General features: G+C 39.4%; 1 protein-coding gene across 2 annotated transcripts in view; it reads right to left on the reverse strand.

Moving 5' to 3' along the window:
* Window positions 1-10,789: 10,789 nt before the first annotated feature.
* Window positions 10,790-27,504, reverse strand: part of LOC141907641 (cytoplasmic dynein 1 intermediate chain 1-like) — a 55,933-nt gene continuing 39,218 nt past the window's right edge. For both annotated transcript variants that reach the window (XM_074797354.1, XM_074797355.1), the window contains 5 exons: window positions 21,696-21,943; window positions 21,082-21,226; window positions 20,864-21,004; window positions 17,403-17,525; window positions 10,790-13,790 (listed from right to left, as the gene is read on the reverse strand). In XM_074797354.1, the coding sequence (XP_074653455.1) occupies window positions 13,674-13,790; window positions 17,403-17,525; window positions 20,864-21,004; window positions 21,082-21,226; window positions 21,696-21,943 (774 nt within the window). In that variant the 3' untranslated portion in view covers window positions 10,790-13,673. The remainder of the gene's footprint in view (window positions 13,791-17,402; window positions 17,526-20,863; window positions 21,005-21,081; window positions 21,227-21,695; window positions 21,944-27,504) is intronic.

A 27,504-nucleotide genomic window follows, 5' to 3' on the forward strand; every position in this document is an offset into this window, starting at 1 on the left:
CATTCAGTATCCTAGTTTAATGTTGTCTGGCCAGCTGTTTGCACATGTGTCTGGCACTGTACTACTGTTTTGACTACGGTGTAGAACCTGATATGATGGAATTGATACGAAACTGTTCGATGTGCCGCACTTAAGCTGCTTCAGCATACAGTCATAATCTAAAATATAGCTGCAAAGCAGCGATAAAGGGTTTTCTGCACAGTCTTAAAATCCTGCTCAACGGTGGATTTCGACAAAGGATTTGATAAGGCACAACATCGGCTATTAGGAAGCAGTATCAATGATAGGTCGCTAAAATGGCTCACAAGTTATCTCTGAACGAAAACTTGTAGCCGAAATCAACGGAACGCCTCATCTTGGAAATAAGTCGGTCTAACTAGTGGAGTCACGCAAGGTAGTATCCTTAGTCGTCTTCTGTTTAATGTCCTGACAAATGACATACACAGTAATCCAAAATATACCAGACCGAGTAAATCTCCAAAACGACCTTAACACGCTGTTTGACCAAAAAACTTAATGTTCCGACAAGAAAATCTTGTTCGAATGAAAACAATTCGTTTGTTATGTTATTGTTGAAATGAAAAACAAATTTGGTTGAGTGAAAACAATTTTTCGAATGAATGTTGAATGAAAACAATTCTGTTCGATTGAACGAAATACTTAATACTTTTGGTTCGGAAAAAAAAACTTTACAATATCCTTGTTTGAATGAAAAACTTAATGTTCTGACAAGAAAATTCTGTTCAGATTAAAATGATTCTGTTCGATCAAACGATTGTTCGAACGAAAAACCTTTCGTTTGGACAAAAAAAAAGTTTCTTCAACTTTGTTCTAATGATTTTTTCAAATTGGTTCAATCGAACAGAATATTATTGGTTCGAACGAAATAAATTTTGTTCCGACGAAAGAATTTTCAAGCGAAAGGTCTTTTAGTTGACAAACATTTTTCGTTTGAAATATTGCATAGCTTTTTATTTGAACCAATTTTTTTGTTGGAACGAAAGGTTTTTCGTATGAACAAAAAGGATATTGTTTGATTGAACAGAATTGTTTTCGTTCGAACAAAATTGTTTTCGCTCAACAAATTTTTTTTGTCGGGACAAACATTTTTCGTTCGAACAATAACAGGTTTTTATTCAAATTTTTTTGTCAGAACAAAAAGTTTTTGTCAGAGCAAAAAGTATATTGTTCAATCGTACAGAATTGTTCTCATTCAACAATTTGTTCAAACAAAATAGTTTTCCCTCAACAAATTGTTTTGGTGGGGACAAAAAGTTTTCTTTTGAACAATACTATGGCACTTTATTTGATCAAATATTTATTTAAAAACGAAAAGTTTTTGTTCGAACAAACAGTACATTGGTCGATCGAACAGAATTGTTTTCATTCGAACAAATTGTTTTTGCTCAACAAATTTCTTTTGTCGGGACAAACAGTTTTTCCTTTGAACAATAACAAAGCGTTTTATTCTTACAAATTTTTTGGCAAAACAAATAGTTTTTCGTCTCAAGCTAAAATTTAAATTATAATGTCCAATCAGACAGAATTGTTTTCATTCGAAAAAAATTTTCATGTCGGAACAAGTATATTATAACAAGCGTTTTTCATTCCAAAGATCTTCGTGGAACTAAATGCTCTTTTCATTATAATGAGTAATCGTCATTTGAACAAAATAATCTTCTCGAACACAAAGGTATAATATGAACCTAGGTTTTCTTCGTATCCAATATAAAAACCGACAGTAGTTCTGTAGAAACAGTTTATTTCCTAACAGTTACGCGGTTAAAACTAAACCTCATTATTCATTAATTCTGAGATTTATCACTGAGATTTATCAGTTCACTACAGTCATCCATATCATGCCTTTTTAGGTTAAATTTTCTGGCCTTTTCATCATTCATGTTTCTGAACCATGGTTACATGAACCAAGATGAGACAGTTCCGTCGATTCTCAAGAGTCAAATAACCACCCGGTCCAGTCATCCATGGTTTCAAGTAGGCCTAATTGACTGTTTGTAGACCTTCCTTTTATAAAACCGTGTTTACCGTTGAACAAGATTCTAAATTCCCTTTATTTTCACTAGCATGGTGCGGCTGCGGTTGCATACACGCGATCGTGGTCGACAGTGGCCAGACACAAACAAGAATACGAACAAGGTTGTGCAGAAAACCTGTTATCGCTGCTTTGCAGCTATATTTTTTATTTTCTTCCCGCCGCCGCAATCATTTCAAGCCCGTCAAATATGTAATCCAACTTATTGTAAAAGAACGGCCTTAGAATCTGTCAAAAATCAGCATTTGGTCACGCCAATTAAAGATTGCTTGTAAAAGGTCCATGAATTGAATCAATTTTGATATGGTTGTCAAAACACTGTCATATGTGCAATAATCTGTAATTAGTTTGTGGCTGAAGTCATTAAGTATTAAACTATTTACTATTATGTTAATATACATACATGCCAACCCCATACGATTCCTCCATACTCGTAACATTTTCTTCCCTAAAAAAAAAGCTCATCAGTATAGCAGTTTGGTATATAACTACGTTTTTCTCTTAAATCAGCAAAATACAATTTTTTCAAGAGAAAATATCAAGAAATTTCAAAGCTACGATTTTGTATTGGCTAATAGGATACTTAAGTTTTAATGATGATATTTTAACTGTATATAACTAATATCGGCCCGTTTGAGAAAAGTAGCTAGCAGCTACGACCATGGCCTCCAACTCCAGCTTTGGAGTCGTCCACCCATCTTTTGCCTTGGAAACAATTTTTTGAGCCAAGAAGCTTTACATTGTGATTTAGTTTTGCATACGTCACAAACCCAAGTGCTGTTTTAGGCGTGGTATCAGAGAATATCATGAGTTGTATGGGCTGGTTCGCATCGAATCCCAGCCATCTGGAAAATTCGATTGTGTGTGTTTTCATATGCGTAATTTGGAGCAATGAATCCACATGGGTCGAATATTGAGGCCATTTGAAAAATTGCAGTACGCTTTATTTTTTTCTCATCGCTGAGCGTTTTCTCGGATACAGACATCTTGTATATGTTTACATTCCAGGTCATTCCTAGAACTGGCGCAGTTTGTTTCTGTGCTTGTCCCTACATCATCTAGTTTCACTTGTTTGTTTATGGTTTATGTTTGAAGACCATTGTCTCAATGTAAAGTTCGCTTTTGCAAGACCTCTAGAGATTCCTTGTACATGTAGTACTGCATTGCGTCACGTTCCCTGTCGACGGACGTCAGCAGATTGTCAACGTAGAATTTAGAAATCCTATCAGAGGTAACCCACGAATCGGGGTGCATGTTTAAGTGGTCAAAGAGCACAGCAGCAAGAGTAAAGGGGCTTGATGTTGAGCCGAAAATTATTGTGTTATGTTGATCATTGATTTGTGTATTAGGATCATTGTCCTTAAACCAGAAAAATCTTACAAAGCATCCATCTGGTTCCTGTAGTTCGATTGATAGAAATGTGTGGGCTTTATCGGCTGAAAGCGCGATCTTGCCCGTTCTGAATTGCATTATTAGTTTCACTAAGTCTACCAACAGGTTTGGTCCCTGCTATACACAATCATTCAATAATGGTATGCCTGCACTGGCATCAAATATGATTCGTAATGGTGTGGTAGAGCTCTTTTCAATACGAAAAAATGAGGCAAATCATTGCAATCTGCATCGCCAAATACTGTTTCCCGATCTTTTAATTCCGTCACTGTTTGATTGTTGATGTATTCTTGCATGACCTACCTTTCGATAGGGTTCAAGCGATTAATAACCTGCTGCGATCTTTGTTGAGACTGATGTAGGTTGTTTAGAAGTTCCCTCATGTGGTCCTGACCCAATAACAGCCATCTTTGTATTGAATGTTAGGCTGGTATACTTTTAAGAATGAATCGATAGAGAGTTTTCGTTGCAAGGTGTTGATATACAGCTACGCGGTGTTTCATATAGTCATTGAGGGTTGTGTCATCGAAAATTAGATTATCAATGTGATTTTCTGTTTGCGGTGCAGCTAAACAATGGGTATTGGTATTCGAGTAATTTTCTAATGGTCCAAAAACAAAACAGCCTAAATTTGAATGTTGTACGAATGGACCCCCTGAAATTTTATCTATGGGGTTTTCCAAGAACAAGTACAGATGGAAACAACTGATCAAAATATCTATGATAAATCTTTTTGATTCAAATTCATCCGCTTATGGTGAAGTGGCCTCTTCTTTGTAATCTTAGCAGTCTGACCAATGCTCGCAATGTATATATAGGTTTGACAACAGGTCTAACAGGACGTTGGCCTGTTCAAAAGATTTTGTAATGGTTTTTTCAAGAGAGGTCTGACCCGTTTCCAACACGAGCAGCAATTGTACTTACCTAGACAGGATTTCTGAGTTGAGTCCCATATTTTCTGTTATTTCGTTCGAATGTTCGTATAAGTCCGATTGTTTCGTATTAGTTCCATTACCAAGTTATTTTCAATTCCAGAGTTATAGCAGATTTGATGTCGTTCCATTACATGTTGACACTCAAAGATCATGCATCCGGTAGTCAGTTTCGTTGATTGTTGTTCTCGATGAAGTCAGGTGTGGTGCACTCTACCACAGACCTGACAAGGACCTGAGTTGCGGCACCTTTGGGCATAGTGTACCGTTTTTAAACAGTTTGTACATAACTGTCTTTCCCATTTTATCTTTTCGCGTTTGTGGACTGTGTCCTGACTGGCAAACCATACATGAACTACGAAGAACGTGTTTCAGTGAGCAATATAGTATGAGTGGACACTCGGATTTATTCTGTACACAATTTATTGTTGATCAAATTATGGTAGGATAAGTACTGACAGGAAATGGTATTCATTCGTGATTTGTACTTTAGAAACATAATACATGTGTTGAATGCCATGGATTACTGATAATGATAATACTCGTGACATGAGTCGTGACACTCCGGATGGCAAAATACTGTAACGAGACTAATTAACAAATATTAAGACATGTACATAACAATCAATCAACAACAATCATAATATCAATCATCATCATGCATCAAGTTTCATCAAATCTGAGCGTCTCTAGCCGCTTCACGTAGTGGGTGCATATCTTTCTTAATGCTAACCGTATCATGTAAGATATCAGATTCGGTTTCCATAACTGCACAATTCAACACTTATGGTACAATTTTGATAACGGACGGTTGCTTATACCATTTGCTGTTTTGATTGTAACTGACCGCACTTTCTGGTCAGAACCCCTTGCCAGATGGTGCACATACCCTATCTTCCACCTGAAATGGGGCAGATTTTCCTGTTGTTCCAAGCATTCTCTTAGTCTAAGCAAATATTCATTTTGCCAACGTGACCAAAAACGTACTAAGAGACGATTCAAATAGAAGTAACCTATTGTAAGAATATTGTAATCTGAGTAAATCGAATCACCGTTCAGATTTTTAATTGGAAATAATTTGGATAGAGCAGTGAAGCGCCGTCCACGCAGGAGATGTGACGCGGTGAGTACCTCGTCTTCAAAGTCAACCGATATATAAGTCAATGGACGATCATTCAAGCAAGCTTCAATTTCACATAGAACAGTTCGTAATTCTATTTCACTAATGCTTGATCTGCCAAGAGTCTTTTTCAAACAATTTTTTGCCAAACCTACTATTCGCTCCCAGAATCCTCTGTGCCAAGGAGCAGCCTTAGAAATAAATTTCCATTCAACGTTTCGATGTGAAAGGAACTGATGAAGTTTTGTTTCTTTTTGCAAACGTCGATGATTCACAGTCGGTGGCAACAAAAGGCGATTGATTATCAGATTTCAGCATCCTTGGCACGGAACATCTGGTAGCGAAATGTCTGAAACAATAAAGAAGGAAAATCTTGGACAAATTCTCTTGGACAGAACTGTTCACAAGTTCAATATGTATAGCGCAGGAAACCGCACACGTAAATAAACAAATCCAAATTTACTGATCACCCTTGACAATAAAGGGTCCACAATAATCTAGACTACATAAGTAAAGGCAGGTAGTTAAGATACCCGACACAATGGTAATGATGGTGCATCGGATCTTTTATAAAGGAGAGCTTAAATTCTACGACACGTAATACAACTTCGCAACAGTGACTTGACAAATTGACGAATTTGAGGTATCCAAAATTTCTCCCTGTTTTTTGCAACAGTCTACGAAACCCCGAGATGAAATACATTTGAGTGGGCGTTTCTAGAGATTAACTCAGCCAAGCAATTAAATTTTGGAACAAGCGCCGGAAATTTCGAATCGTAGGGCAACGAAGCATTCTTTAAACGACCCTTGCACTGTATGACATGGTTCTTATCAAGAAATAATTGTAGTTGCTTCACTACTAAGGGTAGACGCTTATGGATTCCCTAGACAAAGATTTGATAACGTCTTAATAATATATACTCTGATAATGTTGAATCCACTTACGTTGAGCTTCGCTGATTTCAGAAGCTCCAATTGGCTTGAAATTACGTTGACCAATCGAACACTTAAAATTCTTGATGAATCTACATACTAGAGCCGTAATTCATAGGAGATGACTCAATGAAGAGAAACTGTCAATATCAATTAATATTTCCGATTGAACTATCATTTTCTGGCCACATGTTGTTGATCGCAGTAAGGACAGGTTGTTCGCCAGGCCACACCGATGAAATTGCCTGTTGTTGAACTGCCTGGTGCTGATGTTTTCGATGGTACGTTTCTGACGTGTTCTCTCCAGTATTATCAAGATTTTGTGTGAATGATTTCAGGAATTTTTTTGACTCGAAACAGTCACCCTGTCCTGAGGTGCCTAGCTTTTCGAGAATACTATAATAACATTATGGCAACTCTCTTAAGCTGGTATGATGAACAGTGCACAAGATTCTGTGTCGACACCGAGGTGTGACAGCGAACGTCCATTCGTTTCATGAATTGTGATAACGCATAATGGTTCAAGGTTGTTGGTGGTAGATCGTAGATATCCTGAAAGTGGGCCCATATGATACGTCGTAAATATAGGCCTACGGGATATCGACAAATTCAAATTCTTGATTTACTCGTTTGATGGCGCTAGTCAGAACCGGAAATTGGAACCTAAATCCACCATGTTTTAGTTCATTTGCAATGAAAATCTCTCGCTTCACGTTTTCAATGAGCGATATTCTACTTACTATATATCGTCACGCGTAATCCTTTCAATATGATCATAAAACTTTGAAACGTATCTCACTAGCGCGTGTACGAATCTATTTTTTCAAGTGGCCTTCAAATGAAAGTTATTATTTAAGTAACTTAATGTATCATGAATAATCATTACAGCTATTATAGCAGAAGATGAGCACTGTGTTTTCTGTTCGTAGAATTTGTGATAAAATATTGCGGATTAATATTTCTTGTGAACTGAAATTACTAATTATAACAAACTATACCTGCTCGATGTATTCAATATTCTAGTGCTAAAATCGGGGGTAGAAAACTTCAGTTATACGCTGGTTTTTATGGTAAGTTAATGTCCATGGCTACATCAGAAGAGGTTGCGAAGACCACCTCAGCCACCCTCTGATCGGTAATACGAGAAATTTTTTTTTCCAAATAAGTTTTTTCCCTACCTACCTACCCTACCAAATTTTTGACATGAACCGTAAAGAAAGGTATATTTTTGGCCTTCTTTGACTACAAAATAATTCTTTTAAAAAGATAGGATACAATATAAGAATTTTCTTAACTTAAACTTATTTAAATCAAAAAGATTTCTTGGCAAACAAGCCTCAGCTCAGAAGATAAACCACTTTACCCACGGGGCAATTTAGAAAAACCTTTCGGATGTACGTACCTTATGCTCGGCCCCTTACCTGTCTTATCTTGCCCTTTATGGTTTGCTTATTATTCCTGGGGATTCTAGGTATTGCCACATTCTAGTTATGTATCCATGTCTGAGGGGTCAGGTCCAGGCAGCCGATTGATACTTGCAATTTTAGGCAATATGGAACTACATGTACATTTAAACCATGAAGTCCAAATTTGTATCGGATAACTGTAACTGTTTTTATGGTTCAGCACCTCTTTATCATATGAATTTTGACTGTGAGAACTATTATGTAGTAGTAATAGTACTAAATTTGTGAAGGTTATATTCAATATTCACTTAGCTATATGAACAAAAATTAAAGCACTTGAATAACTGTACCAAATATTCATCTGCAAATTGAGAGGTTGCAACTACAGTCAACCTCGGTTAATCCGTCTCCAACCGTATAAGTGCTTATTCCGTATGAATAAATTGGTCCCGTTTTTTAGTAACGTTATTCCTTTTAAAATTCTGTGTCTACGGTACTTCGTACTCCATAATCCATATTTTCACTTATTCCGTAGACAAATGCCCGGTCTCGTTGCCCAATTTATATGTAAATCCTTATGTGTAATCCGTATCAGCTGTCAGTAACATACAATTGAAGTGAAAAAAGTATAAACATCTGTAATCTTATGAGGATAAAGGAGAACTGCAGTGAAAAAATTCGTATGTGCTAAAAACTTTTATAAATACATTTTCAAAACAGCAGAAAACATTTTATCTAATACTTTATCCAAAACGAGGGTTTTGTAGTGCCTGGCTGCCGCCATTTTCTCCACGTAGCAGATGCTTTTCTCTCGGCTGTGACGTAGTTCGGCCCACTTCGATACATGTTACTGCTGCTATTCATAGTGTTTTCATCACTTGTCCAATAACAGTTCTAAACTGCAACATAATGCCACATTAAAGATAATTTGGATATGTTTCACACAGAGATTGGATAAATAGAAGTAGACCCCACTGGCAGCCCAGCAGGAGTATTTTAATTGTAATTTTCAACTGAGATCTTCAATGAGTATCTATCTGTGTTCACACTGGAGTGTGTGATGGGCCGGGAGACGTCATCATTGTTAACATGCCTCACTTTGGAATTTAAAAATGGCGGCTCTCATCTGCCATAAATTCTGCTGATAACAGTATAATCATTGTATACAAGTTAATTAGGAAGAATTGGAAATTTCAACTAGCATAATGCTAAACAACAACAAGAGTAGAAATGAATGGCCAATTATAGTTTTTTGACTGCAGTTCCCCTTTAATGTGGTCAGTAAATATGAGAAAACACTGAAGTTAATCCATCAATGTCATAAGTCTCAAGCTTCACTAAATATTCATTATAGATGCTATTATCTCCCAATCAGCTAAAGTCCCTTGATGAATCTCCCTCAAGTACATGGCCTGTGAGTGATCTGTACTAGACACACAATGGCTTCAAATAGTCCTACTCTACTGAAACCAGTTGGTTTGTGTTTCATCACACCAGGGAGTGTTTTCTTTTCATGATACCAAATGGATCTAATGAACCATCGGATAATATGAACTTTTTATTCCCTGCTATCCCCCCAACAGTAAGTTAGGACGTAGTTCGACTGTATTAGTCGTCGACGGTTAGTGAGATAACTTAACCAGCAATTATACGGATTGTGCACTTAAATCATTGTTTATACGGATAACAGTTAATTCGTATTAATTACGAATTATCTGTTATCCGTACATCACTTAATCCCTACTAAAAAGCTCAGTCCCTAGTGATACGGATTAACCGAGGTTGACTGTACTAATGATGTACCTCGTTCTTAGATTAAGGGTGAAGACGATAATTCCTCCACCAAAACCTTTTTCAAAATATTTTAATGTTTTCTTTCTTTGATAACACAACGTGTCAAAAATGAAAGCAGAACTGTGATATGAAATTATTTGTGTAAATTTGACCATTAGTTGCAGATAAGCAGATGTAATTATTGTTACTGAATTTTTTTACAAATGGACAATGTACATTATTGTGTTACATATTTATACATGTATTCTACAAAAGATCGAAAGAAATAAAAAAAACAAATAATCGTAAATGATGTCTCCTCTCATCCTTAAAGATGGATTTCTCATTATACATGAACAAGAGGACATGGAGGGTAAGAGCAAGACACAAGGACATTGTATGTCAGGAATCCTTGTCTGACAATTTTTTTCTGACCAATTTTGTCAGGTCCGTCCAAATAAGACTAGGTTTGCAAGGACGACTTGGGGTTGGACTATTTCAGATGACTCAGGATCATGTTATTTGTCAATTGGTATAATGGAAATTTTCATTTTCTAAGGTTATGAATGGCGGATGTTTCAACTGAGAACCTTTGCCGTCATTGCATTTTAAAGGTCCGTAGGAAGAGTGTGGAATAAGAGAATGGAATTTTTACCACAGGAACGAAGAGAGACTAATCGGTACAGAAACAGAGTTTGTTTTTAAAGAGCAAATTGGAGAACAGTTCTGAGGATTTAACTCTTTGTTAAATCTAAGGAATAGAAACCAACTGAAAAAAAACTGAAATTTTACTTGCCCCCTCAAATATCTACTTGCCCTACACAAGCAGTCCAACTGTTGTATCGATTGGGAAATGGCTTTGAGATATGTAAACACACTAGCCTAGGGGACAAGTGATAATGATAACCTACTTGCCCTAATGATAATATACTTGTCCCCGGCAATCGGACAAGTGCTTAGAATGGACCCTGGCAAGTATTGAAACGAAATACAAGTGGATGAGACCATAGGAATAAGCGCTTGATGAGACTGAAGAGTAGTCTGACGACACGTGAAGTTTGAATTAGGAAATTCCGGTAGCAGCTGAAACAATGATTAGGTACCGGCACATGATCCCAAGCCATCTGAAATAGTCGAACCCTCGTGTAGCAAATCAAAATATAAGTCCAAACTAATGAGGTAACACATGATATACTGGTATATTTATTTTCATTTGAATGTTTGCAAAGATTTTGCGAACAAAAGATTCCATCTTTCTTTACAATCTTCCCTTTTTTACCAGACAAGTAGCTTTGAAGCAATCGTCAATCGGAGAAATAAAGCCAAACAAACTTATAACATGATACCTTTCAGAATCTACTTTGTATTTAAATAGCACACAGATACAACTAGATGAACAAGCATTTAATGCAGGTTATACATACTGCATTTACAAAATCATCAAGTTATTACACCAGAGAAATATTCAGCAATTAACTAAGACACCTAAGCTAATGAGCATTCAGTAAGTACCCATGCAAAAACTGCGCGGATTCAGAGTCGTAGTTTGTGTATGTGTCATAATGCGCTATTATGAAATAGAGAATCCCACAATGATAACAAAAGACAAGGTCCATCACAACACGGATATAGTGTTTTATCAATGGTGAACACTATTATAAATATTCAGATGAACTTTAAGTGTTACTGAATGCTTACCTTTATATACAGGCGGGGATCTAGGGAGGGGGCCCCTCCTTTAAGTGAAGATCGTTTTTTTTTTACCGACCTCCCACCACTCGCTTAATATTAACGCCGCAGCAGAAAAGAGGAAAGTATTTGTCATGAATTCTTGCCTCAGAATGCAGGAAATGGCCCCAAAACGGTGTTAAATTTCAAAAATTTTCTGGGGGAGACCCGCCGCAGTGGCTTCGCGCCTGTGGCGCGAAGCGTAGGAACGTCCTGCCCCTACGCCGCTCGGTGTCAATACAGTATCTTCATAGCTGCATTTATTAGGTGCCCCCCCCCTAAATTGGGCTCTAGATCCGCCCCTGAACTACCGTACTAGGAAATGCAAACACACCAAAACATTGTAAAATAAACTGCGAGACCTTCATACCTCTGACAGTAAACTTTTAACTTCTTGTTCCTAGCTACAGCTTGTGTATGTACTTAACCCATTAGCACTCAGGAATTGCATGCACTCTGTAGTGTCAATTGCTCCTCAGAAAATTCAAGGTAAAATCTAAGTTCATCACGATACCGAATAGCTCATTTGCTGTTTATTTCCATGCATTACAAGTATGGTTTATTTTGTAGTAAATAGTCAAGGCTTTCATATGATGTATGATTTGATGAGGTGGACCACCAAAATCGTGTCCTTTCGCCCCCCGAAATTCATCCAAACTTACTTGGATTTGAAGTGAGCGCTCAGATGTGTAATGTTCACACTCGAAATATTCGAGAAATTGAAATAGGAGGATGTTGATTTGTGTTTGGTATTTTGAGGTGTTTAGTTTATTATAAGCTATTGGGTTCGAATCCCACTATTCGTGCAGCATACCAAAAAAGTGCTGGGCAGATTCAGGCGGCTTGAGGAGTAATAGGCAGGGCGGATATGGGTGGCTTGAGTGCTAATGGGTAAATAAATGCTGCCTAGTGTCTTGAACTCCTATTACACTAAAAAATGTGGCAAAGATAGTGCCTTAAGATCCTGTAATGCTCCTGAGCAAGCTGCAACGCTCAATAAATGTACTTAGCATGTAATTTACATACATAACTCAATCATTACTTAATTTGTAATGGATCAGATATTAATAAGCTGTACAGGTAATAAGCCTAAAAACCCTTGAAAGCTCACGCATGTTAATCTTACAATATGTACAGATCAGTGAAATTAATTCAGCTCATGAATAATCTGAACACTCATGAGTAGGAAGGAGTGTATCGGGAGTTAATCCAATAATTCAATGCTCAGTTGATCCGAATCTGGGTGAAAAGTATTAGACGGGTCATCTCTATTATATTACCCAGGAAATTATTGGACATCATTCTTAGATACCTTAGGAAGTGTTCGTAAAGTTTGTACAAAAAGTGTAAAGGGGGTATCGATCTAAATTATCCTCACTTTATGTACAAGAATATCGATGGTGTATATCATCTAACTGAAACAATGGTTACCATAATCCTTATTACAGCCAACTGGTTAATCAGGTCAAAGCCTGTGTGTATATTGTTAAGATTATCGTTTGAATCCTTGAAGTGTTCCATTATATCGTGATATGAACGTAATCAAGACTAAGCTATGCTAGCCATACCCCTTGGCTGAAGTATGAAGGCTTAACATATTTGAGACAATCCAATTGAAGGCTTAAGAGGAACAAGGTTCAAAATACCTATTCCACACACAAATATTCCTGTGGAGGCTATCATTTATGACCTGTATAGGTCAGAACAATAGCCACCATTCTCCCCCTCCATAATGTCTATATAACGCAAATATGACTGCAGCTGTTTTAGGTTAAAACCAATTGCTTAAAACAGTACACTGTATAGCTGGAACAACCTCTCCCTGAATGCCCAGAACAATGGATGAAAGACAATAACAATATCCGCCGAAGAGTACAAAAATGTTTTGTTTTCATTGAAATTCTCATTTTATAGTACTAATTTCTATCCATAAATCAGATTTTGAGTTTGCTGGAAATACCAGATGTGCCTTATGAATTTTTACTTCTCTACGTGTGAATCTATCACACAGCATAGTAAAAAAACAGTTAACGATAATCTAGGTACATAAGAAGGGCTACAAAAGTTGTTTAACCATATCCATAGGCCTTTAGGGGGCGGAGGGTCAATTTGGTTTTTTTTCCATATGTAGTTTATGAATGCCCCTTAATAAAACTAGAATAAACATGAAAGCCTTGCCACCATCTTTCAAAGCATGAAGTTACCCCGCCTGCCACAAGTGATATTTTTATACCGATGCCTACATGTAGACATCAAGGGCCCTTTGTTGCAGGATCTCCCAAAGAAACAGAACAAAATATCTGGACACATTTGACATAACTTATTTGATTACATATTTATCGCAGAGGCGAAGTCATACCAAGGTCATCATCTCGATCCGTTGCATTGTTTTTAATATCTTGCAAAGTATGAACAAATTTGGTCCATTCATCATTCTTTGGATTTGCAATATGCTGAAAATACAAACATAATATTGAAACTGATATTATATAATGAAATGAGAAGCCCTTGGGCCTTGTATTTAGTCATTGTATTTTCTGTCTTAGAGACCCCACTGTTTTTGGTATAGCGTACGTCTCTGTATCTTTAAAGAGTACTCGGTATCATTTCCATGATATGTTTTTTTTAAAGTCAAACTGCCTTAAAATATAAAGGCCAGAATTATGCCTTACGGCCTTTAATACCCCTGAAAATACACTCTCAATAACTTTATTAAGAATTAAGAATCAAAGTCGAACACGGATAAACCTGTTATAACTCTCACATCAAGTTTCATGGATATCCATCAGCAATTCCAGGCCGAATCGTGCTAAACAAGAAATTCAAGATGGCTACCCTGGTGGACATATTTGGTGGCTGACGACCTCCATTCCCAAAAGTGTATGAACATCTTAACTGCCACAATCATCGCACAAAATTTCACGTAGATCCTTTAAGAATTGTAGGCTATATCATGCTAGCAAGAAAATCAAGATGTCTGCCCTAGAGACCGTATTGGATGCATGATGACCTCCATTTTGAATAGTGGTGAACATCTTACCTGCCCAATCCTCAAAATAAGTTTCCATCAATGAGTTGCAGGCTCTATCGTACCAACAAAATAATTAAAAATGGCCATATTTTGATGGCTGATGACTTCGATTTGCAATAGAGACAGACACATCCCACCTACCTAAACCAACTCACTAAATTTCATAGAAATCCATCAAGAATTATATTAGAAATAAAAGTATTAGGCTAACTAGTGCTGGCTAAACTGAAGGGGGGTTTGGGAAGATTTTGAATTTTTAAGGAGATTTGGGCACATCTGAGGCCCATCTTCCAATGAAAAAATAAGACTGCTGCCACGCGGTTGGTCGTTCGTTGTTTATGTCTTGAGTAAATGAAAAGGATGGCTCTGACACTATCCAAATCACTAGGACATGTTCACTTCACTTCAATGCAAATATAAATGATTGAAAAATATATTCGCGGTTCACATCACAGGATATAGATGCAGACAGATGTGTTGCTACGGTGATAATTTTCTATTTCAATTCATTTTAACACAGGGGTTACTACTATAGTTGGCGTAGTGTCGAAATGTCATGGAACTCCTCCATTACGGCATTTTACATCTTAGCAATTGGGCTAATATATATTTTGTCTTAAGGTTGGTTTTGTGTCCATAAGTATATAGTAAACTTTCATTCGCTAAAATGCGTTGATTAAATGAGCTGAAATAGCTGAAATCCCCTTAACCACGGGAGCAAATTTATAATGAAAAACGCGCACCGGTCAGCATCAGCACAGAGGTTCAAATCCCGCAGAATCCTTGAACACACTGGTCAGCCAACTTAATCGACCCAGGCTCGTGCCGCGCTTAACCCCCTTTACTTGTGCCCTTTAAAGTCAGTAAAAAAATTCGGGTCAATTTTCATGTTTGTATTTTTGGGAAATGAAAAGCAATTCATTCTCAAATGATCTATTCAGGTACCCGGGCACTTAATATTTAAGATCTGTCGTTTATTCAAACGGAAATGTGCCCCTTTTCACGGCAAAAAGTGCCGTTTTTATTGAAATAGAAGCAGGGATGAGAACCAGGGATTATGAAAAAAGCGGGACTTTCGATGAACATTTCTGTTAATTACTGAAATTGCAGCTAAACTGCAACACAGGCACTAAGCTCAAAGTGGGGGTTCCCAGCATGATTTCATCAACAGCCCTGTTTCAATTCTAGATGGCAGCATGAACTTATTTTTTCACAGTAGTTTATATTGTCAATACCAGATGGCAGCACATAACGAAAATCTTTGGGCGAAGTACTGTTGCATGCTAAAATACTCTTGTGAGCCAAAACGTAATGCCAGTCACAACAAACCTTCCACCCCCATCAATTTCTCAACGGATCTGGACAATTTGGAAAGCTTGTTTTTTTAAATTTCTCATCACAAAAAAGCGGGAAACCACCTAAAAGCGGGAAATTCTCATTCCTGTAGAACTGCCCCTCAAAACTGCTTGACCCTGACACACTAGGCGATTTTACCAACGAATTCGTTTAATTGCCTAGAATAGTATCCTCCGACACGCATGCACCAGTCAAATCCAAGGGAATTAAAAAATCACATGGTTCATAGGGTTTTCACTAGTATATAAGTTCCCTTCCATCGATAATGTAACTAAATAAGATATACCATTGTCACGATCAGACACCATGCAACCATAGCAATGAAAAAAAAAACTATTTTTTTCCTAGGGCCTTTGTCTCGGTACAAAACGACATGTACAGGTCACAATGGATACATTTTCTGATGATATTTTGATGATTTATCCTGGTGATAGTGTTGCTATCACTAGGCGCGGATCCAGGGCCATACAGTGACTATTGCACAGTGAAAAAAGGGCGCCAATTTTGAAAAGGGCCAGTATTAATGCCCAGCGAACGAGTTTGAGTTTGAGTGCCATTTATTGGTATCATGCTACTAAATTTTTTTTTTTCACATTCAATTTGCTTGTGCATTTTTTTATATTTTTTGCGAAATTTGCCCTTTTTCGATTAAATTTATAGAGCAACAATAATGTCTCTTTTAGAATAGTGCCTTTTGAGTAAAAAAAAATGCCTTAGCTTGTCTCTTTTGATTTTGGGCAATTCATTTCATTCACATTTTGCTTAAGGCCCAGTACAGAAAGGCAATTATTTTTATGGCGCACAAATTGTGCGCCCTTTTATTTACTTTTTTCCCCCGAAACATAAATTTTCAAGGGCATTTGAAAACTGCGACTACTGCACGTGCTGCATGTGCGATAGTCTGGATCCGCGCCTGATCACCACGTTGGAGGTGTTAACTTTATCACTGAGATAGCTGATTTTATCCCGGTGATAAATTTAACACAGGTTTGAAAAACGCACTATCCCAGTGATAAAAATATTTAACACTAGGATAGGGCTTATCACCGCTTTGAAAAACGCAACCCTGTACAGTGGGTCTAGACAACAGCGATTTTCGCAATTGTTGTAGAAAAGATTTCACAGATCGTAGCACCGGTTTTATAAGACGCTTCAACGGTCGGTTCTATGAGTGTGCTACCATCTAACTCTCAACTTTTCCCCCAAGACCCTAACCCCCTATCATGATATTTTTCTAAATTAATGATATTTTCCAATACCGAAATCCGCGGGGAATTCTCATCGCTGATCAAGAATTATTGGCTGTATCATCCAATCTCACGTGCCCTAATCCCCACCAGGGAGACGTAATAAAATATGTTTCGGTTACAAGGTGATCTGAAGTCACTTTTTCATGTATTGAGCACCCCCATGTGGCCACCAGGAATATAATGTGACCTTGAAACTTTGCACAGGGCCTTAGCATTCCACCAACTACATATCTACAACACATTTTCATTATCAAATCTGCTTCATTTAGAAGTTTATCAGACATCATGAGATGTCGCTTCTTACATAACTAGCGATAGTTTCTTAGTTCCGAGGCCATTGGAACGAGGTTCCACCACATTTAATTTGCATTCGACAGGTATTGGAATGAGTGACCGACTGCTGTGTAACAATGAAATCAAATACATACCTCAGCTACATCATAAATATGAATTCTTCCAGTGTCATCTCCAACAGCTAAGGAATGTCCACTTTGATGCCATCGACAGCGATTTGCAGCACTACCATCTATACGTGTACTAGCGGTTGGCACCTGTGAAAGAATCTTTTATTAGTTACATAACGTATCAATAAAAAAAATCTCCTTATGGGACATCCCTAGGGAACGATCACAAATGACATACCTCTATTGGGGGAGGGGGGTTACTGAATTTTGGTACGAAGTGGTACATGGGGAGGGGCAGTCAGCAAAAAAAGGAAGTACTTTGAGGGAGAGGGGTATTAATCAATCTTGGTACGTACTTTATGCACCAAACTCAAATGAAAATAGCCGATACTGGTGTTTTATCATTACGCAGCCCTTGAACCAAAATCTGAGTTGAACTGTAGTTGCTTATACATGTACAGTATAAATTGCAAATAAATCATTTATTATTCAGAATCTAAATTACTTCATTTTGATTTGTTTAAAATGACAAGAGGCCCATGGGCCTTGAAGCATTGGTAGATTATACTGTGGTAAGGCATTAAGTTGTTATTGTTGATTGGGAGGACCACAGACTTAAGAATTGAATGAATTTTATTTTTCTGCCGAACGATTTAGCCTACGCTATTTGTATTGTTAAACCTAATTAATGCGATTCTGTTAAAAACTAGTTTATTCTGATGTTTTCCATCATGTCCCAGCCAAGAGGTTTATATCAAGATTTGTATACAAGAACCCATTCAATACAAAATTTCGACACTTTTGCCTACACAAGATTCCCATTCAATGTACAATTGTAAGGGTAATCTTGACTGACTGTGGTTTTTTCTTGCATGACCTATTGCTGAATAATAAAAAAACTAAAACAGAATGATTTTTCTGAATGCAAAATACTCTCGATGCATAATAGGTAAATCAACTGGACAAACGTACGCATCAAAACGTTGCACAGTGAGCGATGCCGGCATTGGTGTCACTGAGGCAGGCTGATGATTGCTTGTTTGTCTTTTTGTGTGTTTGCTTCATTCGGACCTTGGTTTTTAACCCTATTGGATTGTTCATTTAACCTCACGACGGGACGGCCTTTGCAGTGTTGCCCGCACACTGTAAGCAGCTGGCACTACTCGAAACCCACTTGTGACTCAGCACTGATAGTGGATGCAACAGCATCACGCCTTATCTCATTGACCTACCGCGGCCGCTCGATTCAATTTAAAAAAACTACAGTAGCGGCAAATAACCATCGCGATATTGCAATTTATGACAAACAACGTGTAAATTTAATCACTGTTGTGGTGTTCAACGCATGGAAAAGATAACGTATTTTCCGGTTATTAAGTCGATTTTCTAGCCCCAGATTTTCACCCCAAAATATCATGATCGGCTTATTGGATGGATAGAATCTGACCTAAATAATTACTTCCCAAACTGTGTCACTCTAATGCTCCTGAAGATCATAAAAATCAATACGACTGTTCCATATTTATTTGAGGTCATTACTTACAACCAATAATCCAATTAGAACTATTTTGTTACTTTGTTTCTTTCATCACCTCACAGCAGCAATCTAATACCGCAGCGCTAATACATTTGTATATACGAGTGTCAGCAGTCAGTGGCGTGTGTGCGAATATAGGTTACAGTATATGGCTCTATCACCTGAGCGAGTCTATATAAAGCAGTGACTCGGCGCGATTATAGTATACACGGCATTCTCACACATTGGTAGGCGCGTATTGTCAGCCTCATACATCGTCAATTAAGACAAACTAATTAACAAATCAGTGAATTAAAATCTCCTGATGAAGAGCCTCGGATTACTGGGCGATGGATTAAGAAATCAATGTATTTTAGGCTAAAAAAAACTGCCCTTGGCTTATTGGCAGAGTCGGCTTAATCGTCAGAAAATATGGTAAGAGTTATTTTTCCCGGTACGCATTACAAAGCCAATTTATCTGCCGAGTGCATAAGGGCAGCTACCACCTTGTTCGCAGGCTGGAGGCGGACAGAGCATCTTAAAGTGATAACTTATCTTAGAATATAGCTGAACTGATGGAATTTTACGATAAACTGTCAGTCAACTGATTGATGATACAAAATGTTTATTCTCGGCGTACTTAGCAATGATATTTTCCTCCAATAAACAAGTCTGGTAAAATGGAATAAAATAATCTATCTTTATTGGTAATATCGTATCATGGCTGGGTGGTACTGTTTACCGCCTATTGTTATGTGCCATCATGAAATGGTTTTCACTTTAGTAGTGTTCCTGCGCAATCACATAACTAACCTACACTGGCTTCAGTCATGAGTAGGCCAACCGTTCCACTGCTCTAGAAATATGTATTCTGCCGCTGAGAATTAATCCCAATTAATCTCATTGCTTCTGACAGGAGGAATAACAGTGATATTTAAAGACTATGATATCTGTATACCGGGGTTACATAGATCTATGTTTTTCTATTCAAAAGAGGCCATTCCCCATTCTTTACTGCCAAAGTCAATGCGGTCATATCACTACGCGATTGCTTAACCCCCTCTCACTCATCCACCAGATAACTTATCAGAAAAATGTGATAGAATAACTTTTTGGGCCAATTAATCAGAAATCCGGCGAAGTTATCTTTCTAGGGAATAATTGAAACATTATTTTGAGTCATTTTCAGCTGTGTCTAATGTTTTACGAGAACAGAGTTACAATTTGAAGTTACAATGAAAATGAAAAGAGTCGGCGCTTTTTTTATGACTTTCGATCCATTTTACTAGCATTGGCATTACGTCATTGACGTCAACCAATGCTTATAATATCAAAAATTATACAGAGTCTTGTTTTATTTTCAATCATTATACAATTATTGTCACGAGTAGGCCTTGTCTTCATGAAAACTTCAAACTTCCGTATATGTTGAGCCCAGTGCCCGTATAATTTCTTTTGTAGGAATTCACTCTTACCCTATCCAGATAGAATAAGAGCCCCAAGGAGCACTATGGCCAGCCTGTCAGCTTTTCATAAAATGGCAAATGATGCATTCTGTGGGTTAAATTTCAAATACACTCCCAGCTCATAGACTAGTCAATCCCAGGCTAATAATGTACACAATTCAATCGTGTTTTCATAAGTAGCACAGAAAGCGACTGGAGCTGGCAGGAACAAATACCTCAGATAAATCTTTTTCTTTGGTCTTATTTTTAGTCACTTTAAGTTTTCCAAGACTTTTTGGAGGGCATATTCGAATTTTGAAGGTATGGGCCAAACCACCCAGTTCAAACCGAAAATCTGCCCTTGTACTTCTAGGAATGCTCACTGTACATACTCCTACCATAAAAACATGTATGCAATGCATTGCTAAAAAACTTAATTCCTCTTCATAGTCAGGGATGGTAGGATGGTAGGATGAGATAACAAGTGTCAGACAAATCCTGTCCTTTGCACACATATCATTTACCTCTGTATCATTATTTAAATTCCACAGATCAATCCTTCCATTTCCATCAACACTAGCAAACAATGCAGGATGGATTGGTGACCATCGAGCATCATAAACATAATCGCTGTTGTCTTCAAATGAATATAATGGACGCTGCTCCTGTAATACCGAATTCGAAAATTTGTCATCACATGTAAAACCAAAATCCTCATTAAATCAATAAAACATGTACACACCTTAATGCTCCAAAGTTTTACAGTCCAGTCAAATGATGATGTTAAAAACAACTGCGAGAAATCAACTTGACCTGGAACTGTGTTGCAGTCAATTCCGGTTACTGGTCCTTGATGCCCTTCAAACATGTCACTGATACCCGCTTTACTGTTGAAGTGAGAAAAGATTCTCCTCTAAGCTTGAAATTTTTACAGTAGAGTAAATTTACTTATTTTACCATGAATCATTTGCACATTTCAATTTGAAACCAAGGTTCAGGTGTTTATTGACATGCAGGTTTGCAATAATTTAAACAGTGACGAGTTTAAATGTTGTACAAATTTCTCTCAGATACCGTGGAAACCTTGTCAATCAGAGTAATTTCACAAATACATCTTTTCTTGTCAGATCAGCGAGTCATGGAACACTGACAAATGTCCTGACCAAGCCAAGAAGAAAGGACAACTAAATAATAGTAGAACCTTATCATTATTAACACATGCCACATCATGTAAGCTGCCTGGTGGCATTCTAAAACGTGTTAAGTGCAATGATGTTTGGCGCAGTCAGGTTTGACATCTGAACCATGGATAATCAACTGTATTACAAATATGATGTGTGTTTATACATTATATACCTTCCATGTCTGCAGGCGGTGTACACAGCACCTTCTTCACTTCCTACCACAAAGTTATTCACATCACCCGATAGAAATGAGAAACTAGTCACAGCGACCATTTTTGACTGTTTATGCTGTAATTCAAGGCTGTCCTGTGGTTGGGATAACATGTCTAAACTCCATGAACACATCTTACCATCTGTTGACACACTTATCAGATTGTGAGCATTCTGAGTACCAACAACGTTGACGCAATAAACAGGATGCTTAAAATATAAAAAGTGGTAGAAAATAGTCAAACTAAAAAACTTCAGGGTACAGCATTTATATAACAGTTTCAAAATTCAATGCCCCTTAATGAAAATAAATATCAACCAATGACATTCAAACTTGCCACAATTATAGACAAGAAACAAAATTCTTAATATGGACTTTCCTAAGTTTACATGAGTGTATGTATAATCAGCATCAAATTAAACATTGGTACTCTAGATAAGAGATAATAAGCAGGACAAATGAAAAATAATGAAAACAATTGGATTGAATTCAAATGATGGGAGAAGACTGACTTTGTACAGATAATTAGATCGAAAATTACAATTTTGTTCAAAAATTGGTATTTACGAGGAATACTTACCTGGGAAAATACACTATAGCCATATTGCTTTTGGCTAGGCAGATAACGCCCGAATCGACTTTTGGTAGGGGCGCCGTAACATAGCGCCATCTGGCGAGACGCCATCATCTTTTTGCGCCAATAATCCCTCAATCGCCTGGGGGACGGCTGGGTGGGAATACCCGTGTATTTTCCCAGGTAAGTATTCCTCGTAAATACCAATTTTTGAACAAAATTGTAATATTTACTTCGAATACATTCCCTGGGAAAATACACTATAGCCAGAATCCCAAAGAATGGAGGAGGGAGGCGACCAAAAGTCGATTTAAATTCTCTACACTTACACTCACCCTAAAACTCTCTGCAGAAAACCGCAACAAACCCCAGGTGAGCCAGTGGAAAATCAAAAATCAGGGAGCTACCGTGCTGCTTCCTTTTCAGTTCCTAACTGTACTGGTAGATAATAACATGCCTATTATGACCCTGTTACGTTTGAGTCGAAAAAAGGAAATCAAACAACCCGGTGTCAACTGACTCCCGGATACCTTAGTAAGGCACTGACTGCCATTACCTCGATATTAACCTAAACCAGTAGGTAAAAAACTTAAACTCTAGACGCAGCCTTGCCCAGGCTATATAAATGAAATCATGATTCATGTCTAAACTTAATACCTATAACAAAAGGGACCCTTACCACTAACTGTCTTAAGGTAACCTAGGCCCTGTAAAAGATGCCCACAACTTATATACATCAACTTTCTTATAGCTAAATACAGAAGAAACCCTTTAATCCCCAGGACCTGGTTTAAAAAGGTCTAACTGGGCCCGATGTTTTTTGGGTTTTTGTACGCTTATTCGCTGTGCAGTAACAATTGGACCCAACGTGGACAGTGAGCCTAACTGTCCAGAAACGTCCTTCAAATAAAATGACGATAAGGTAGAAGGAGACGTCCAGAAGGCTGACCGACAAACCTGTTCCAAGGAAGCCCCCGTGAATAATGACCAGGATGTGGCTAATGCCCTCACCTGATGAGAATGTATCCCGAGCGGAGCCTGGGCCCCCTGAGAATGCAGAGTTTCTTTAATTAAAGATACAATCCATCTAGCGATTGTGTCCCTTGAGTTATCTCTCTTATCCCCTTGTCGGAGAGGAATAAAGAGCCTCTCCCTATCTTGTCTGTGGGGAAGTGTCCTCTCTAGGTACTCCTTTAAAGCTCTTACTGGACAGAGCGACGTATCAGGAAGATCGTGAGATACCCTATGCGTCAAAGCCTCGATCTTCCAAGATCTGGCTGCTACGGAAGCCTTTTGATTCTTGGCAATGAAACTAAGACCAGGCCTTAAAATGACAAACCTATCTTGTGGACCAAAGGAAATATGACCCGGAAGCATCGATAAAGCATGAACCTCCGAACGCCTCGCGGCCATCGCTAAGAACAGTAAGAACACCGTTTTCTTAGATAAGGCTGACAGGGTAGTATTGCGGATAGGCTCGAAGGGAGTGATCATAAGTGCTCTAAGAACCACTGTTAATTCCCATGGCGGGATATCTGAAACCTGTTTGGGTCTCTTAACCCCAAAACCTGATATCAATTGAGCTATTTTCACATCCTCCGTCACTACAGGGACGCCCGCTGAACGAAAAGTATGCCCTATTGCTGATCTGTAGCCTTTAATGGTTATAACCTGTCTATTCTTCTCTTCGAACAGGAAATAGAAAAAATCTATTAACTCTGACACAGAGCGGTGGAGAGAATCCACCGCTCTCCTATTACACCAATCGGAGTAACATTCCCATTTGGAATCGTACAATGCTCCGGTAGAGGGACGTTTGGATTCCACGAAAAATCTGGCTGCCCCGAAGAAACTCCTTGGTTTGAAAGCTGTCGCTTGACAATGGCCAGGCGTGTAGATTCAATTGGAATTGATTTGGGTGTAACTTGAACCGTCCCTGGGACAGTAACCCGGGGTAATTGGGCAGAGTGCGAGGGAAGTCCACCAGTAGATGCAGGAGTCTGACGAATCATGTCTGAGTCGGCCAACAGGGAGCCATTAAGACCACTTGACAGTTGACTGCCCCCTCTATCTTCTCCAACACTCGATTGAGTAGGGGAGTGGGGGGAAAGGCATAAGCCAGCAGGTTGTCCCAACTCAGAGATAGAGCGTCCACCCCCCACGCCAAGTCGTCTTGAAATGGGTACACAAACACCGGACACCTCGTGTTGAAGCGAGTGGCAAACAGGTCCACGTTCGGACTTCCCATCAGGGCCCGGACTTGATTGGCTACCCTGACTGCCAATGTCCACTCAGTGGCTACTGGCTTGTCTTGGCGAGACAGAGCGTCGGCCACCACATTCAGGCTGCCCACCAGGTGGGAAACCGAAAGAATCATCCCTTGAGCCTGGACCCAGGTCAGAATCTGAGCTGCTAAGTTGGATAATGTTGGGGACCTGGTCCCCCCCTGGTTGAGCAAATAAGCCTTTACTGTGGAGTTGTCCGTTGACAGCCACACATGATGACCCCCTAACCTCCTTTTGAAGTGTTTGAAGGCCTTTTGAACCGCTAACAGTTCCAGGTGATTTATGTGGAGATGAGCCTCTGCTCGAGACCAGTTCCCGGCTTTCTGAAAACCTTCTACATGTGCATCCCAGCCCTGATGGCTGGCATCCGTGAATAGATGAATCGGGGCCTTCAAAGGTGCTAGGGAGGTGCCTCTTGTCAAGTTCTGCGCGAGAGTCCACCACTCGAGGTCGGGGATTAGGCTCACCGGTGGTACCGGCAATAAGGTATCCCACTCTTCCCCTACCGATCTCCAAGCGTGCTTCCAGAATCTTTGAAGAGAACGGCTGTGTAAACGACCGAGCGGAACTACGAGTGCAACGGAACTCATCTGGCCCAAAACCTGGGACCAGGACCGAGCCGATCTGGGCGCCCCCGTCAGGAGACCGAGAACTGCCTCCCTCAGCTTCTGAACTCTGGCCTGTGCTGGTCTGACTAAGGCCTGCGTCAGGTCGAAGTGCATACCTAGGTACGTGAACCTTTGAGAGGGGGTCAACTGGGACTTCTCTAAATTCACTATGAAACCTAATTGACGGATCAATGCCAGTGTCTTGTCTAAGGCTTCCTTGCACTCTGCTTTCGAATTTGCCACAACCAGCCAATCGTCCAGGTAACAGAAAATGCGAACTCCCTTCGACTGAAGGTGTTTCTGAACCCTTTTGACAAGTTTGGTGTAGACCCAAGGGGCTGAACTCAGGCCGAAGGGTAGAGACCGAAATTGGTATGTTCTTCCCCTCCAATGAACTCTTAAATACTTTCTTGAGTTCCTGTGTATTGGTACTTGTAGGTATGCATCCCTCAGATCTATGGATGCTGCCCATTGGCCTGGCTCCAGCCCCTGAATCACCTCCTTGGGTGTTGTTAGCTTGAATTTTGGAGCTATGATATTACGATTTAGAGCTGACAGATCTATTACCGTCCTTAAGCCCCCAGATGATTTTGGGACGGAGAAAATTCTTGAATACCATCCCGGGGATCCTAGAGGGATTTCTTCCAGCGATCTTTTTAAAATCATCTCGTTGATCGCTGGCATAACGTGGGACTCCTGCCCCCACTTCGGCCTCATTTCCACCGGCTGATGAGATAGATGCGGTTTGTGAACGAATTTCAGTCGGTATCCTTTGGAAACGATCTTTGTAGCCCAAGTGTCGCCAAATTTTTCTAGCCAGTGGGAAGAGGCGTCTTGAAGGCAAGAGCCCACTGGCCTGACATCTTCAACGGGTACCTGTGTTGGCGCGGCCACGAAAGGGTCGATTGAAGCCCCTATGTAATCTAGCCCTACCCCTTTGGGGCTTGTCACTGTAAGAACTTTGAGAATAACTGACATAGTTCAAATTGTTATTGTTGTCGCTTTGAGCTCCCTTGGAGCTTGTCCAACCCGCTTTTTTGTAGCTTAATTTGCTGTTGACTTGAGATTGATTGTATCTGGGCTGAATTGCCGGCGAGTTTCTGTAGGTAGAGTTGCCGGCGTAATAACTAGGCTTTTTTGATGTCTTCCATGACTGCCTACCGGCCTTAGCCTGAGATTCTCTGATCTTGGTGGCCTCCGCATCGGCGGATGCGCAGCATCCAGAGAAAACCCGTGAGGAATTGCCCAGCGGTGCTCTGTATAGAGCTACTTTCACCGGGTCTGGAAGTTTGGAGTCGGCCAACAAGCTATATCTATTGATCAAGGCTAGGTTAGCCTGGATCCTTATACCCAAAGGTACTTGGTGACACAACGCCTTGGCCATAGACTGTAGAATTCTCTCTATGGTCGCCACGTGTTCGGACATTGTCTCTGGATCCGGATTATCCTGGACTAGTTGAGACTTTACTTTTTCTAACTCGCCATGCATGGCAACCAGTGAAATGTCTTGGAAAGACGCGATTTGACAAATGCTACGAGCTAATTGGTTCAACGCTCCCATTGCTTGTTTTGGTAAAGTGTAGGAGGGCGGTGGTTTTTTGGGTAGTCCTATCGTGGTTGACCCATCGGAGTCTAACTCAAAGTGTGGTTTGAATCCGGGATCATCAGCACCTGGTGTGGCGTAATAATACGTCTTGTACCCCGATATGGGAGGATACAACGGAGAGAAAAATTTTGAATCCTTCATGCCTGCCTCTAATGGAGGATAAGACCAAGTATTGTCTGTACGCTTACCACCCCACAGTGTCTTGTCCAAAGTCTCACGCCATTCTTCTCTATACGCAGAATGTGGTGCTAAAACTAACTCTTCGGTGTCATCGGATGGACTGAAGATTTTGGCGGCCGACCCTCTAGGCTGGGTTGTTTTAGGTTTGGCCTTGGTACCTCCGTACCGGGAGAAAACTTCTTTTACTAAGTCCTTGAATGGAATGTCTCCCGTCTCTTCCATTGTGGATGGTGACGGAGAGCACGATCTGTGCATGTCTCCGTCCCTGGATAGACCAGGATCTTCTGGATCATGAGATTTTTCCTCGTCAGAAAAATCGTTGACATCATCCAACACCAACCCATCTGTTGGGTTGCAGGACAGCCCTGTTGGCACTGATGGAGGCTTGGGGCCCGGGGTTTCCTTACCTTTTAGTTGTTCCTTAAGTGAAGCGATCTCCTGCGAGAATATTGCTAGCATATTCTTGATGTCACTAGAGTCAGACGGCTCACCAGCCGGTGATCTAGAACGTGAGCGA

This window comes from Tubulanus polymorphus, chromosome 6 (genome assembly GCF_964204645.1).
Source record: "Tubulanus polymorphus chromosome 6, tnTubPoly1.2, whole genome shotgun sequence".
In the NCBI taxonomy this organism is placed as follows: Eukaryota; Metazoa; Nemertea; class Palaeonemertea; order Tubulaniformes; family Tubulanidae; genus Tubulanus; species Tubulanus polymorphus.